The sequence below is a fragment of the Zalophus californianus genome, chromosome 10 (assembly GCF_009762305.2).
Source record: "Zalophus californianus isolate mZalCal1 chromosome 10, mZalCal1.pri.v2, whole genome shotgun sequence".
Taxonomy (NCBI): Eukaryota; Metazoa; Chordata; class Mammalia; order Carnivora; family Otariidae; genus Zalophus; species Zalophus californianus.
This window is the reverse complement of record NC_045604.1, coordinates 98,972,493-98,990,695: the sequence shown is the minus strand read 5'-3', so window position 1 is coordinate 98,990,695 and position 18,203 is coordinate 98,972,493. Positions and strand designations below refer to the sequence as shown.

General features: G+C 36.1%; 1 protein-coding gene across 1 annotated transcript in view; it reads right to left on the bottom strand.

Annotated features, from left to right (window-relative positions):
- LOC113933655 (S-adenosyl-L-methionine-dependent tRNA 4-demethylwyosine synthase TYW1) overlaps positions 1-18,203 on the bottom strand; it is a 226,578-nt gene that overhangs the window by 123,264 nt on the left and 85,111 nt on the right. Inside the window, exon 10 of the mRNA XM_027614018.2 lies at positions 17,840-17,958. Within this exon, the coding sequence (XP_027469819.1) occupies positions 17,840-17,958 (119 nt within the window). The remainder of the gene's footprint in view (positions 1-17,839; positions 17,959-18,203) is intronic.

Below are 18,203 nucleotides of genomic sequence, written 5' to 3'. Positions count from 1 at the left end.
AAACAGCCAGCAAGCCAAGACCAAGTTGATCGATCAAGGAGAATAGGAGAACTCCAGCGCTAGGGGAATACTGCACATAGATTCATGGCTTCTTTTTTTTTTTTTTTTTTTTTTTTTTTTTTTACCATGATTCATTATTTCATCAAAGTTAATTTTTGTTGACTTTTTTTTATTTTTCTTTTTCCCTTTTTCAACCAACATCTTATAAATCCCTTTTTTTAAAAAAAAAAACATTTTTTATTTTTTTTTCATTTTTAGAGTCATATTTTATCCCTTCATAGTAGTTATCCTTGTTTTTGGCATATATATATAAGTTGTTCTCTCTTTAAAATTTTGAGGTACAGTTTCTTCTAACAGATCAAAATATACCCTAAACCACTAGTGTATGGCTTTGTTCTAGTCTCCTGCCTGATCACATTCTCTCCCTTTTTCCTTTTTTTTTTTTCCTTAAATCTTCTTTCTTTTTTCAAACAACTTATCTTACCAAGTCCTTTTATTAAATCTTTTATAATTTTCATCTTTACAGTCATCTTCCATCCCTTCATTGTATCAAGCCTTATTTTGTACATATATGTCTTTCTTCCTTTAAAATTTTAGGAGGCACTTTTTTCTAACAGACCAAAATACGCCCAAAATCTAGTGTGTGGCACTGATCTATGCACTAGCCTGATCATATTTGATCATATTCTGCCTTTTTTGAATTGTTTTGTTTTTGTTTTTATCTTTTTTTCTTTTTTTTTTCTTTTTCTCTTTCTTTTTTCTTTCTTTCCCTTTCCTTTCCCCTGGTTTCAGGTCTTTTCTGATTTGTATACAGTATATTTGCTGGGGACGTTGTAAACCTGTTAGCCTTTTGTTCTCTCATTCATCTATTCTCCTCTGGACAAAATGACAAGACGAAAGAAATCACCTCAGCAAAAAGAACAAGAGGTAGTACCGTCTGCCAGGGACCTACTCAATACGGACATTAGTACGATGTCAGACCTAGAGTTCAGAATCATGACTTTAAAGATACTAGCTGGGCTTGAAAAAAGCGTGGAAGTTATTAGAGAAACCCTTTCTGGAGAAATAAAAGAACTAAAATCTAACCAAATCGAAATCAAAAAGGCTATTGATGAGGTGCAATCAAAAATGGGGGCACTGAATGCTAGGATAAATGAGGCAGAAGAGAGAATCAGCGATATAGAAGACCAAATGATGGAAAATAAAGAGGCTGAGAAAAAGAGAGAGAAACAACTACAGGATCACGAGGGCAGAATTCGAGAGATAAGTGATACGATAAGACGAAACAACATTAGAATAATTGGGATCCCAGAAGAAGAAGAGAGAGAGAGAGGGGCAGAAGGTATATTGGAGCAAATTATAGCAGAGAACTTCCCTAATGTGAGGAAGGAAACAGGCATCAAAATCCAGGAGGCACAGAGAACCCCTCTCAAAATCAATAAAAATAGGTCAACACCCCGACATCTAATAGTAAAACTTACGAGTCTCAGAGACAAAGAGAAAATCCTGAAAGCAGCTCGGGAGAAGAGATATGTAACCTACAATGGTAGAAACATTAGATTGGCAACAGACCTATCCACAGAGACCTGGCAGGCCAGAAAGGACTGGCAAGATATCTTCAGAGCACTAAACGAGAAAAATATGCAGCCAAGAATACTATATCCAGCTAGGCTATCATTGAAAATAGAAGGAGAGATAAAAAGCTTCCAGAACAAACAAAAACTAAAGGAATTTGCAAACACGAAACCAGCCCTCCAAGAAATATTGAGAGGGGTCCTCTAAGCAAAGAGAGAACCTAAAAGCAGCAAAGAGCAGAAACGAACACAGACAACAGACAGTTAACAGTCACCTTACAGGTAATACAATGGCACTAAATTCATACCTTTCAATAGTTACCCTGAATGTAAATGGGCTCAATGCCCCAATCAAAAGACACAGGCTATCAGATTGGATTAAAAAACAAGACCCATCCATATGCTGTCTGCAAGAGACTCATTTTACACCCAAAGACACCCCCAGATTGAAAGTGAGGGGGTGGAAAACCATTTACCATGCTAATGGACACCAAAAGAAAGCTGGGGTGGCAATCCTTATATCAGACAAACTAGATTTTAAAACAAAGACTGTAATAAGAGATGAGGAAGGACACTATATCCTACTTAAAGGGTCTATCCAACAAGAAGATCTAACAATTGTAAATATCTATGCCCCTAACATGGGAGCAGCCAATTATATAAGGCAATTAATAACAAAAGCAAAGAAACACATTGACAACAATACAATAATAGTGGGGGACTTTAACACCCCCCTGACTGAAATGGACAGATCATCTAAGCAAAAGATCAACAAGGAAATAAAGACTTTAAATGACACACTGGACCAAATGGACTTCACAGACATATTCAGAACATTCCATCCCAAAGCAACGGAATACACATTCTTCTCTAGTGCCCATGGAACATTCTCCAGAATTGATCACATCCTAGGTCACAAATCAGGTCTCAACCGGTACCAAAAGATTGGGATCATTCCCTGCATATTTTCAGACCACAATGCTTTGAAACTAGAACTCAACCACAAGAGGAAAGTTGGAAAGAACTCAAATACATGGAGGCTAAAGAGCATCCTACTAAAGAATGAATGGGTCAACCAAGAAATTAAAGAAGAATTAAAAAAATTCATGGAAACCAATGAAAATGAAAACACAACTGTTCAAAATCTTTGGGATACAGCAAAGGCAGTCCTGAGAGGAAAGTATATAGCAATACAAGCCTTTCTCAAGAAACAAGAAAGGTCTCAAATACACAACCTAACCCTACACCTAAAGGAGCTGGAGAAAGAACAACAAAGAAAGCCTAAACCCAGCAGGAGAAGAGAAATCATAAAGATCAGAGCAGAAATCAATGAACTAGAAACCAAAAGAACAGTAGAACAGATCAACGAAACTAGGAGCTGGTTCTTTGAAAGAATTAACAAGATTGATAAACCCCTGGCCAGACTGATCAAAAAGAAAAGAGAAATGACCCAAATCAACAAAATCATGAATGAAAGAGGCGAGATCACAAGCAACACCAAAGAAATACAAACAATTATAAGAACATATTATGAGCAACTCTATGCCAGCAAATTAGATAACCTGGAAGAAATGGGTGCATTCCTAGAGAAGTATCAACTACCAAAATTGAACCAGGAAGAAATAGAAAACCTGAACAGACCTATAACCACTAAGGAAATTGAAACAGTCATAAAAAATCTCCCAAGAAACAAAAGCCCAGGGCCAGATGGCTTCCCAGGGGAATTCTATCAGACATTTCAAGAAGAATTAATACCTATTCTCCTGAAACTGTTCCAAAAAATAGAAATGGAAGGGAAACTTCCAAACTCATTTTATGAGGCCAGCATTACCTTGATCCCAAAACCAGACAAAGACCCCATCAAAAAAGAGAATTACAGACCAATATCCTTGATGAACATGGATGCAAAAATTCTCACCAAAATACTAGCCAATAGGATCCAACAGTACATTAAAAGGATTATTCACCACGACCAAGTGGGATTTATCCCTGGGCTGCAAGGCTGGTTCAACATCCGCAAATCAATCAACGTGATACAATACATTAACAAAAGAAAGAACAAGAATCATATGATCCTCTCAATAGATGCAGAAAAAGCATTTGACAAAGTGCAACATCCTTTCTTGATCAAAACTCTTCAGAGTATAGGGATAGAGGGTACATACCTCAATATCATAAAAGCCATCTACGAAAAACCTACAGCGAATATCATTCTCAATGGGGAAAGGCTGAGAGCTTTTCCCCTAAGGTCAGGAACGCGGCAGGGATGTCCACTCTCACCACTGCTATTCAACATAGTATTAGAAGTCCTAGCCACAGCAATCAGACAACAAAAAGAAATCAAAGGCATCCAAATCGGCAAAGAGGAAGTCAAACTCTCACTCTTTGCAGATGATATGATACTGTATGTGGAAAACCCAAAAGACTCCACCCCAAAACTGCTAGAACTCATACAGGAATTCAGTAAAGTAGCAGGATATAAAATCAATGCACAGAAATCAGTGGCATTCCTATACACCAACAACAAGACAGAAGAGAGACAAATCAAGGAGTCGATCCCATTTACAATTGCACCCAAAACCATTAGATACCTAGGAATAAATCTAACCAAAGAGGCAAAGGATCTGTACTCAGAAAACTATAAAATACTCAGGAAAGAAATTGAAGAAGACACAAAGAAATGGAAAAACGTTCCATGCTCATGGATTGGGAGAATCAACATTGTGAAGATGTCAATGCTACCTAGAGCAATCTACACATTCAATGCAATCCCCATCAAAATACCATCCACTTTTTTCAAAGAAATGGAACAAATAATCCTAAAATTTGTATGGAACCAGAAGAGACCCAGAATAGCCAGAGGAATACTGAAAAAGAAAAGCAAAGCTGGCGGCATCACAATTCCGGACTTCCAGCTCTATTACAAAGCTGTCATCATCAAGACAGTATGGTACTGGCACAAAAACCGACACATAGATCAATGGAACAGAATTGAGAGCCCAGAAATGGACCCTCAACTCTATGGTCAACTTATTTTTGACAAAGCAGGAAAGAATGTCCAATGGCAAAAAGACAGTCTCTTCAACAAATGGTGTTGGGAAAATTGGACAGCCACATGCAGAAGAATGAAACTGGACCATTTCCTTACACCACACACAAAAATAGACTCCAAATGGTTGAAAGACCTAAACGTGAGACAGGAGTCCATCCAAATCCTAAAGGAGAACACAGGTAGCAACCTTTTCGACCTTAGCCGCAGCAACTTCTTCCTAGAAACATCGCCAAAGGCACGGGAAGCCAGGGCAAAAATGAACTATTGGGATTTCATCAAGATAAAAAGCTTCTGCACAGCAAAAGAAACAGTCCACAAAACCAAAAGACAACCGACAGAATGGGAGAAAATATTTGCAAATGACATATCAGATAAAGGGCTGGTATCCAAAATCTATAAAGAACTTATCAAACTCAACACCCAAAGAACAAATAATCCAATCAAGAAATGGGCAGAAGACATGAACAGACATTTCTCCAAAGAAGACATCCAAATGGCCAACAGGCACATGAAAAAGTGCTCAACATCGCTTGGCATCAGGGAAATCCAAATCAAAACCTCAATGAGATACCACCTCACACCCGTCAGAATGGCTAAAATTAACAAGTCAGGGAACGACAGATGTTGGCGGGGATGTGGAGAAAGGGGAACCCTCCTACACTGTTGGTGGGAATGCAAGCTGGTGCAACCCCTCTGGAAAACAGTATGGAGGTTCCTCAAACAGTTGAAATTAGAGCTACCGTTCGATCCAGCAATTGCACTACTGGGTATTTACCACAAAGATACAAATGTAGGGACCCGAAGGGGTACGTGTACCCCAATGTTTATAGCAGCAATGTCCACCATAGCCAAACTGTGGAAAGAGCCAAGATGCCCATCGACAGATGAATGGATAAAGAAGATGTGGTATATATACACAATGGAATATTATGCAGCCATCAAAAGGAATGAGATCTTGCCATTTGCAACGACGTGGATGGAACTGGAGGGTGTTATGCTGAGTGAAATAAGTCAATCAGAGAAAGACATGTATCACATGACCTCACTGATATGAGGAATTCTTAATCTCAGGAAACAAACTGAGGGTTGCTGGAGTGGTCGGGGGTGGGAGGGATGGGGTGGCTGGGTGATAGATATTGGGGAGGGTATGTGCTACGTTGAGCGCTGTGAATTGTGCAAGACTGTTGAATCACAGATCTGTACTTCTGAAACAAATAACGCAACATATTTTAAGAAAAAAGAAAAGAAGATAATAGAAGAGGAAGAAAAGGGGAGTATGTCAGAGGGGGAGACGAACCATGAGAGATGATGGACTCTGAAAAACAAACTGAGGGTTCTAGAGGGGAGGGGGGTAGGGGGATGGGTTAGCCTGGTGATGGGTATTGAGGAGGGCACGTTCTGCATGGAGCACTGGGTGTTATGAACAAACAATGAATCATGGAACACTGCACCAAAAACTAATGATGTAATATATGGTGATTAACATAACAATAAAAAATTAAAAAAAAAAAAAAAGAAAATGTGGTACATACATACAATGGAATATTATTCAGCCTTAAAAAGGAAGGAAATACTGCCATATGTGACAACGTGGATTAACCCAGGGGACATTATGCTAAAATGAAATAAGCCGTAGGAGGACAAATACTGCATGATACCACTTATATGGAGCTTATAAAATAGTCAAACACACAGAGGCAAAGAGCAGAATGATGGTTGCCAGTGGCTAGAGGAGTGGGAAATGGGGAATTGCTATTTAACAAATATAAAGTTTCAGTTATGTAAGATTCAAGTTCTAGAGAGCTGCTAGACAACATTATGATGAACAATACTGTACTGTACGCTTAAAATTTTGTTAAAAGAGGTGCACCTGGGTGGCTCAGATGGTTAAGCAACTGCCTTTGGCTCAGGTCATGATCCCGGAGTCCTGGGATCGAGTCCCACATCAGGCTCCCTGCTCAGCAGGGAGTCTGCTTCTCCCTCTGATCCTCTTCCCTCTCATGCTCTCTATCTCTCATTCTCTCTCTCTCAAATAAATAAATAAAACCTTAAAAAAAATTTTTGTTAAAAGAGCAGATCTCATGTTAGGTGTTCTTACCACAGCAATAAAAATAATAAAATATTACTTTGGGGTAAAATTATAGTACAATCCTACTACACACAGAGAATGAGGAAATTTTTGTGGAAGGTAAACACCTTAGTAATTACTTTAAAGACAAAGGCCCTTTAAGCGTATTTCTTTCCTGCTTCCCAAACAATGATTTAATTTAGCACATTAAGATCTGGTTCTAAATCTATATGCACTTTGATATGAAAAGATCTCTACAGAGGAGGAGCAAAAAAAGCAAGACGTAGAATACTATAATGAATCCTGCCACTTGTGTGTGTGCGTACACAAAGACACATACACACCCACAAATCTACTCACACATGTGTAGCATATCTCTGAAAACCTAAGTGGAAGACAAGAATGAAAAAAGGACAATTTTCACAGTATTATATATTTTGAACTTTCATTTATGCAAGGGTGATCTTTCAAACTACATTTAAAATATATTTTAAAAGCCTCTGTTTACTACTCAAGCAAAACTTTTTTAACAGCTTTATTGAAATATAATTCACATACCATAAAATTCCATTTAAAGCGTAGAATCCAATAGTTTTTTGTATATTCACAGAGTTGTACATCCATTGCTACAAATCAATGTTAGAATATTTTTGTCATTCCCAAAAAGAAATCCTGCTCCCCTTAGCTATCACTCTTCAATCCACACATACACCCAGGTCCTAAGCAACCAATGATCTACTTCCCGTCTCTATAGGTTTCTCTATTCAAGACATTTTATAGAAACATGATCATACTATTTATGTTTTCCTGTCTCTATAGGTTTCTCTATTCGAGACATTTTATAGAAATATGATCATACTATTTATGTTTTTTACTTAGCGGCATGTTTTCAAGGTTCATCATATTGTACTATGTATCACTACTTCATTCCTTTTTATTTCCAAATAATATTCCATTGGGTGGATATTTTGTTTATCCACTCATCAGTTGATGAACATTTCATTTATTTCCAATTTGGGAATATTATTACCTTTTCATGTGTTTATTGGACATTTGTATATCTTCTCTGGAGAACTCTGCTCAGATCCTTTGCCCATTTTTGTAATCACGTTATTTGTTCAAGAAAGATAAAACTCTTAATTTGAAATTTCAAAATACAAAATTTTCACTTACATAAACAAAAAACAGGAGACAAACTGGTAAATCTGGGCTATCTATACATATAGCACTCAACAAATCATTCTGAAAATTAACAGAACACAATAATATTTTATCTATCTATAACCATCTGCTACCCATATTATCCAAATAAAGTTAAAGAAATTTGTTCGGGGAAACTCACATCTGCACATCATACTCAGTTTAAAGCACTTTCACATGCACCATCTCCCTCAAGCAATTAAGCCTCACAGCAACCTTTTAAGGAAGGTATTACTGTTTTATTTTAGTTAGGAAACTGAGGCTCAGGGGCTATTTTTAAGAACCTGTAAAATGAAACAAAGATAAATGAAACGTTCACATAAGCATTTAAGTCCATTTTTCTAGGCCTTTTCTAACGTGTATTAGATTATTTATAATTGAAACAGACGGTGAATTCTAATCTTAAAGTTAGTGTATTAGTACTTCCTCATCAGAAGCTACGGCAAGTGAAACCTCTCCATTTACTTTTATCTAAAATCTCATTAATGAATTTATTAAGTACATCATTGGCTTTTTTAAAACCTGGGTAGGGGTACCCGGATGGTTAGTCAGTTAAGCATCTGACTCTTGGTTTTGGCTCAGGTCACAGGGAGTCTGCTTGAGATTCTCTCTCCCTCTCCTTTTGCCCTTCCTGCTCATTCTCTCTCTCTCTCTCAAATAAATAAATAAAATTTTCAAAAAACTTCAAATTAAAATTAAAAATTGGGTAAATTTACTGCCTCAGAATCTAAAGGACTGCATTATTGGCTATAAACAGGTAACACAGGTAAGGGGTATTACCCACTAAATCCTGTTACTTCCTTTGAATCTTGACTTTCCAAAACAACAACAACAAATACACATACAACTACTTATATCAAGAATTTTAGGGAGAGATTAGAAGAGATTGTAAAAGTGTGATACAATGAGAACTAGGACACAAAGCACTTGATTCTTTCTCCTACAAGCTAAGTATAATGTGATCCAATATTTCAGTCCACATACACAGCTTTTGTTTGGCAAATGCTCATCCTATAATATTTTAAGTTTCATAAGCACAGATTCTATCACTAAAAAGGAGATGTGCTATATCATTTTATTTCAACACCATCACATTCCAGCAGTCCCCTTGACTGAAAAAGCACCTGTGGACCACTGCACACAGGACTTGTCAACCTCAGCACAACAGACATTTTGGACTGGATAATTCTTTGTTGTACAGGTTTGTCCTGTGCATTATAAGATGTTTAAGAGCATCACTGACCTCTGCCCATTAGATGCCAGAAACATCTCCCTCAGCTTTAACAATCAAAAATGCTTCCAGACATTGTCAAATAGCCAAGGTTTCCCCACAGAGGGAAAAAATAGCAATTTGCTCCAGCTGAAAACCACTGATTTAACCAGATGTCCAAAAAGATACTTTTCAGGTTTGCTTGTTTGTTTTCTACTCTATCCCTGGATAACTAGAAAAGGAAATACATATATTCCCTTTAATAGAAGACAATGAAAATTTAATATGAGATGATGGTATTATGGCTATATTCTTTCTTAAGAGGTCTTATTTTTTATATTATCTGTCACCTGAAGTGTGTACAGACAGAACAATATCATGGCTGGGATCTGCATCAAAATAGTGAGGACTGGGGTAGATAAATGGAACATGACTGGCTTTGTGTTAATAAAATGTACACAAAGGTTCATTATACTATTTATTCTATCTATATTCAAAAAACTCTTAGTCAAAGTTTTAAAAAAAGGAACTCCACACAGATCTCAGTAGATAAATAATCTGCTGCTGACTACACCAAAGGATTACAGTTCAAGAAAACAACAGTTAGCTGAATGCCTGTAAAGAAACACTGGGAGACAGAGCTCTGGGCAAGTCAAAGCACTGAAAAGCACTCACATACACCAGGGAATAAAGAAAGCCTAACACATGCCCAGACAGATTTCATGCTAAGAAAAGCCCTGAGAAGACACTAAACTTTCACCTACAACTGATTTTCAGGCTCAGCACAAATAGGAAGTGAAGGCAAAGGCAAGGTTGTCAATAGCCTGGCCAAGCTTTGAAGGAATGCCCCAAAACACAAGTCAATCTGCAAAGACTGGGGAAGGGCTTTTATTCCTCCTTTTTTCTTTGGCTCCATGTGCTCAAGGAAATCTCGGGCAACACGTTCCCTGGCCACTAAAACACAGGCTTCACAGACAATACACAACACAGAATAGAGTCTGTACAAAAATGGTCTAGAAAACTCACTGAGCAAACAAAGAACTAAAACCCCAAGCAAGCAAAAAAAACAAACCTGAAGAATGGGAAGAATCTGATTTCCAGAGTTAGCACATCACAATATCCAAAATGTGAAGTTCTCAATAAAACATTACAAAGCATATGAAGAAACAAGAAAAGTATGACCCATTCACAGAAGAAAATAATAAAAATTGTCCCTGAAGCACAAACATCACACTTACTAGAAAAACACTAAATCAATTGTCTCAAACATGCTCAAAGAGCTGAAGGAAACCAAGAAAAATGTCTCAACAAACACAGAATATCAATTAATAGACACAAATGATAAAAAGACAACCAAGTTTTAGAACTAAAAAGTATAATAACTGAAATGAAAAATTCAGCAGAAGGTTGTGATAGCAGACTGAGCAGGCTTAGAGAAGAAAGAATCAGTAAACTTGAAGATATGTCAATCATCCAGTGTGAGGAGCAGTATGAAGAAAAGTGCACACAGCCTTATGGACCTGTGCAACACCATCAAGAATACCAACACTGGTTTAATGGAAGTCCCAAAATGAAAGGGAGAAAGGGGAAGAAAGACTATGTGAAGAAATAATGGTTAAAAACTTCCCAAATTAGATAAAAGACATGAATTTACACATCCAACAAGCTCAAGGAACTCAAACAGAATAAATTCAAAGAGATCCACACCAAAACACATTATAACCAAACTGCTGAAAGACAAAGGATTCAAGAATCTTGAGGGAAGCAAGAGAAGATATTCATCACATACAAGGGATCCTCAGTAAGATTAACAGCCAATTTCTCAGCAGAAACCATGGAGGTCAAGAGGTAGTGGGATAACATATTTAAAATGCTAAAAGGAAAAACAATGTCAATCAAGAATTCCATATCTTGCAAAACTATTCTTCAAAACGGAAGGAAAGACAAGGCACTTCCAGATGAAGCAAAACTGAGGGAGTTCATCACTAGTAGATCTGTACTACAAGAAATGCTAAAGGCAGTCCTTAAAGCAGAAATGAAGGGACACTAGATAGATCTGCACCACACAAAGAAATACAGAACATAAAGTTTATTACATAGGCAAATACAAAAAAAGTCTGTATTACTGAACTTTTTGGACTCTAGCTCTTTTTTCTATATAATTTAAAAGACAAATGTACAAAACAATAATCATAAATCTATGTTAATGAGGACACAATGCATAAAGTTGTGACAACAACACAAAAAAGAAGGAATGAAGCTTTGTATGAGCAAAGTTTTTGAATACTGTTGAACCAAAGGTGGTATTTGTTCAAAATAAAGTCAATCTTCATTATTTGCTGATTCCATATTTGCAAAATTACCTACTTGCTAAAATTTATCTGTAACCCCAAAATCAATACTTGAGGTCAATATTTGTGGTTATTCATGGTCACTCACAGAGCAGCAAAAAAATTGGAGTTTAGTACACACATTCCCAAATGAGGTCAAACAAGACAATGTTCTCTTTGCCTTCTTAAGTTTTCATACTGCAGTCAACTTAATGTCCCATTTTTTGCATTTTGTTAGTGATGTTGCTATTTAAAACAGTTCCCAAGCACAGGGCTAAAGTGCTGTGTAGTGTTCTTAAGCACAAGAAGACTATGATGTGCCTTGCAGGGAAAATATGTATGTTAGATAAGCTTCATCAGACATGAATTATAATGCTGTTGGCCATAAGTTCAATGTTAATGAATCAAAAGTATATATAAAATACTTTACACAGGGGCGCCTGGGTGGCTCAGATGGTTAAGCATCTGCCTTCGGCTCAGGTCATGATCCCAGGGTCCTGGGATCGAGTCCCGCATCGGGCTTCCTGCTCGGTGGGGAGCCTGCTTCTCCCTCTGCCTCTCCCTCTCTCTCTCTCTCTCTCTCTCTCTGACTCTCATGAATAAATAAAACATTTTTTAAAAATTTTAAAAATAAAATACTTTACACAGAAGCATAAAACAAAGTTATGTACTGGTAAGATGGCAAATATGTTGTGACAAGAGGACTGTAAGAACCTAATCCTTTATTTCCCCTAAAAGTCACAGTTTAGTATTCGCTAATGCAGCATTCATGCAACTTCACAGAACTACCACAACTAAAGAAAATTAAATGTAGAGTGTTGTAAGTTTAAGAGGTTAGTTTTAATCCCCAGAGAAATAACCACCAAGAAAATAACTGAAAAATGTATAGAAAGGGAAACAATAATGAAGTCAAATTGTACATAACAAAGAATCAAACACAAAAGAAGGCAGTAATAAAGTGTGCAACATAAAAGATATAAAACTTATAAAAACAAAGAGCAAAATGTCAATGGATTAAATTATCTAAAATTAAAAGCCAGAGATTGGCAGAAGGGAGTAAAAAAAAAAAATCCAACAATATGCTGCCTAAGAGAGTCACTTTAGATCCAAAGACACAGACAGAAGTGAAAGGAAGAAAAACAACATTTAATGCAAATAGTAACCAAAAGAGAGCTGAGGTAGCTACACTCCTATAACACAAAACAGACTCTAAGTCAAAAACCATTAGAAAAGACAAGGAAGAACATTATATATTGATAAACATGCCAATCCATCAAGAAGATGTTAACAATTATAAGCATATACATACTTAATAAAAGAGCACCAAAATATATGTAACAAAAATTTATAAGCTAAGAGAAAAACACAGTTCTACATTAACAATTATAAAATTCAAAAACCACATTTTAAATAATGGACAGAACAATTAGGCAGAAGATCAATAAAGAAATAGTGCATTTGAACAATATGATAAGCCAATAATATCTACAACATATACAAAGCAATACACCCAAAAAAAATCAATATACACATTTTCAATTGTATATAGCACATTTTCTAGGATGTACCCTTTGTTAGGCCATAAAACAAGTATCAATAAATTTTAAAAGACTGAAATCATACAAAATATTTTCTTCAACCACAATGGAATAAAACCAGAAATGAAGAACAGAAAGAAAACTGAAAAATCAACAAATAACAACACTTTTAAACAACCAGTGGATCAAAGAAAACACAGGGAAATTACAAAATACTAAAGATGAATAGAATGTAGCTAAAACAGTGCTCACAGAGAAATTTATAGCTATAAACACTCACATTAAAAAAAAAAAATCTGGGGTGCCTGGGTGGCTCAGTTGTTAAGCATCTGCCTTAGGCTCAGGTCATGATCCCAGGGTCCTGGGATCGAGCCCCATATCAGGCTCCCCACTCTGCAGGAAGGCTGCCTCTCCCCCTCCCACTCCCCCTGCTTGTGTTCCCTCTCTGTCAAATAAATAAATAAAATCTTTAAATAAACAAATAATCGATAACCTACCTATACACCATTTAATACTAGAAAATGAGAAGCAAACTAAGCTCAAGGCAGCAAAAGGAAGGATTTAATAAAGATCAGAATAAAAACAAATGAAACTTGAGAATAGAAAAACATCAGAGAAAAATCAATGAACCCCAAAGATGGTTCTTGCAAAGATCAACAACACTGACAAACCTTTACCTAGATTAAGAAAAAAAAAAGAAGACTCAAATTAGTAAACTCGGAAATGAAACTTAATACATCACTCCCAATCTTACAGAAATAAAGGATTATGAAAATACTATAAACAATTGTATGCCAACAAATTAGATAAACTAGATGAACAAATTCCTAGAAACATACAAATCCCCAAAACTGACTCAAGTAAAAATGGAAAATCTAAACCAACTTACAACAAGTAATTGAATCAGTATTCAAAAACCTCGCTACAAAGAAAAGCCCAAAAACAGGTTTCACTGGTGAATTCCTCTAATCATCTGAAGAATCAACACCAATTCTTCCCAAACTTTCAAAAATGTAAAAGAGAAGGGAACACTTCCTAACTCATTCTATGAGATTAGCATTAGCCTGATGCCAAAGCCAGACAAATCCATCCTAAGATAAATTTATTTCTCACAAAGGTGTCAGTTTGCAATTCTAAAGTCCTTCACAGGCATATAACTGAGGTTGAGGTTAATATGTTGTAGAAGGTGAGGGCCAGGCCGGGTTTCTTACTGTCAAAGAAAAAAGTTACAAATAAGCACAAAAGGAATACTAGAATGAGCTCTATGATGCTGATAGGAACTGAAGATATCAGTAAAAACTCACGGTTCTGTATTTTAATATACAGCAACAGATACACATATATTTTCTACTTCTGTCTGCTGAGAGGGCCTAGAAGCACTAACAATAGAAATGAGCATATCAAGCATCCAAATTTTGGCATCTAAATATCATTCTTTGATAAGAGGAACTAGAGTTCCTTAGAAAAGTGGTTGACTCCAAGGCTGGGCAGGAAAAACATAAGATGAACCTGGAACCTCTTCTGGAGTCAGATAATACACAAGTGTTTTAAATGAAAGAAAAGACACAGAAGCCAACCCAAGAGAGCTACTAATGGCCAAAGCTAGAAAAATATGAGCAATAACATAAACAATAATAGTACTGGATATTCTTGAGTCCAAATTAATATAATAATAAATTTTAAAATGAGGGAGAAATGATTCTTCCTTACAGAAGAATTTCAATTATGAAATGTAAAAAAAAATAATCAGTAGAACACCAAAGTAATAATTTGATGCAAGCAAAATCCACTAATGAATGAAAAATTTAGTGGACAAATGCTTAAAGAGAAACAGCGTATTTGCATAGAATCTTCCCAAAATATTTATTAATTACACAAAGGGGAAAAAATGTTAAGGTGTAATTTACACCTTGAAAACCTAGCAGACACTACCTTAATCAAATGATAAAGGTTAACTCCACCAGTAATAGGACATAATGATACTATGTATCCCTTAATAGGACCTGCTGAGAAGGTCACATCACTTCTATGGTAGTCTTCCCAAAATCCGTAACTTCAATCTAACCATGAGAAAACATTAGACAAAATATCCGACCGGTACTCTTCAAAGGTGCTGAGGTTTTGAAAAACAAGGACAGACTGAAGAACTGTGGCAGACAACAGAAAACTAAAGAGATATAACAACTAAATGTGATGTGGGACCCAAAACTGCATCCTGAAAGAAAAAGGATATTAGTGGGAAAACTGATGAAACTCAAATAGTTTCCAGTTTAATTAATAGCACTGCATCAATGTTAATTTCTTTTTGATTATTTTTGACAACTGTTTTGATCATTGTTCTATAGCTAAGTAAGGTCTTACTGAACATTAGGGAAAGTTAGGTGAAAAATATACAGAAATTCTACTATCTTTGTAACTCTTCTGTATATCCAGAATTATTTCAAAACAAAAAGTTTATGCCTATAAGACTTCAATGACAGAACAAGAGTCTTATATTTTAAAAAATAAAAACAGGATTAAAAAAACAGAAAGTAGAGAATGATTTCAACTATGTTTTTGAAAAAAGAAGAAGACTTAGGGGGAAAAAAAAAGAAAGAAAGAAAGCAAATACTCCAAAGCATTAACGATGATTTGTCTGGATTCTGGAATTACAGATAGTTATTTCTCTTCATATTTTTGGTATTTTCTAAAAGTTTCTATAATAAGCATGGACTACTTTTATGATCAATGATATAAAACCACTTTTAAAAAAAGAATTATAGCTCTTGTACCAATATGATCGATAAATTAAGAAATGGCTTAGGCTGGCAAGTATTAAATCATTTTGGTTGCTAAAGGGTGAAATACTGATAATCTAAAATGGAATCAGACATACAAATGGATACAGTGAGTTAGAGAAAGAAGAGCTTTTCAGCCTAAGCCACTGGATAGCTAATGGTTAGAGGTTAACAGAGAGCATAATAAATTCCACTGTGGACAAATCAAGCTTAAAATACCTGTGGATCATCTAAGAGAACACATCCAACAGACAACTGCAAACAGAGGATGAAAACTCAGAAGGGAGACTAGGGCTAGAGACAAAGAATATAAAGGTGTTTGGGGCGCCTGGGTGGCTCAGTTGGTTAAGGGTCCAACTCTTGATTTTGGTGCAATTCAAGATCTCAGGGTTGTGAGACAGAGCCCTGCATCCAGCCCTGTGCTGGGTGTGGAGCCTGCTTACTATTCTCTCTCTCCCTCTCCACGTGCCCCTCCCCCTCCCCAGCTCACAAGTTCTCTCTCTAAACAAAACAAAACAAAAAAACAAGAATATAAAGATGTCAAACTACAGGTATTTAATGAAACCATAGAGATGGTTTACTTCTCCTACCATTATAACACAAAGCAATAAAAGAAAGCCAAGGACAAAATCAGAGAGAATTCATCAGGCAAAGAATGAGCCAAAGAGCTAAAGAGGAAATTAAAAACTGTCAAAGGACTGGGAGAAAACACTAGAAGAGACTGGTGTGTCTGGTAAGGGGTTAATATCCAAAATATATAAAGAACTCATACAATTCAACACCAGAAAGCAAATAATCTGATTTAAAATGGGCAAAGGACCCGAACAGACATTTTTCAAAAGAAGACATACTGATGGCCAACAGACACATGAAAAGATTTTCAACATCAATCATCAAGGAAATGCAAATCAAAACCACAATGAAATCACCTAACACCTGTCAGAATAGCTAGAACAAAAAAGACAAGAAATAACAAGTGTTGGCAAGGATATGGAGAAAAAGAACCCCTTGTGCACAGTTGATGGGAATATAAATTGGTACAGCCACAGTGGAAAACAGTATGGAGGTTACCCAAAAAATTATGAATAGAATTACCATATGATCCAATAATTCCACTACTGGGTATTTACCCAAAGAAAACAAAAAGGCATATGTAACACTGTTTATTGCAGCATTATTTATAATAACCATGATATGAAAGCAGCCCAAGTGTCCACTAATAGATGAATGGATAAAGATGTAGTACATATGTACAATGGAATATTACTCAGCCATAAAAAAGAATGAGACATTGCCACATATGACATTCTCAGATGGACCTAGAGAGTATCATGCTACATGAAATAAGGCAGACAGAGAAAGATAAAGATTACCATATGATTTCACTTATATGTGTAATCAAAAAACAAAACTAATGAGTAAACAAAGAAACAAAGAGAATCAGAACTATAAATACAGAGAACTGATGGTTACCAGAAGGGGAGAGGGATGGGAGATGGGCAAAATGGGTGAAGGGGAGTGAGAGACATAGGCTTCCAGTTACCGAATGAATATGTCATAAGAATAAAAGGTAAAGTATAGGGAATAGAGTCAAGTGTACTGTAATAGTGTTGTATGGTAACAGATGAGAGCTACACTTGTTGAATCACTATGCTGCACACCTGAAACTACCATGTATGTCAACTATATTCAAAAAAATAATCAAAATCTATGGAATGTAGCTGAAGAAGTACTTAGATGAAAATTTCTGATTAAAGACTTATAGAAGACTGAACATTGATGAGTTAACAGTCTAAGTTAGGGGGTAAAAAAAAAACAGCAGTAGTAGATTACTGAACAAGAAAACAAAGATATAATGCAGAGGATTCATGAAGCTAAAATCTGTCTTCAAAAAGACAAAAAACTGGCAAACCCCTGATGAAACTGATCAAAGGAAAAACAACCGAATGCATAAATACATTAGGAATGAAAAGGGGGATTAATTATAGAAACAGCAGAGCTTTAGGTAAATTTTAGCGCAATGCTGAACAGAAATGGATTATTATAGACGGTTACATATTTGGTCACCACAGCCATTCATTTTTACTTACCGCCAACAGAAGACACATTTATTTGCACAAGCCAAGCTTGGGGTAGTTTCCATGCAACGATGGCTTTCAATGCCATAGAATGTATGTTTATAGCAACCTCCTCTCCCTCGGAGCATCGACTGGGAAAGTAAAAAAACAAATGATAATCTGAATAAAATCCCCAAGGCAAGGAAACAAAATACCAAGACATCATCTTTAAGAAAAAAATGTGCATTTCAAACCATAAATACCCCTACTGGTATCTGCATGATGCAGAAAATTAACATTATACTGTTTTGATGGTGCTTTGGGTTTTAATGGTCCTTTAAGTTTTCTAAAACCCAATGAAATAAACCTATGATTCATTAACTCTGAAAGCTCTACA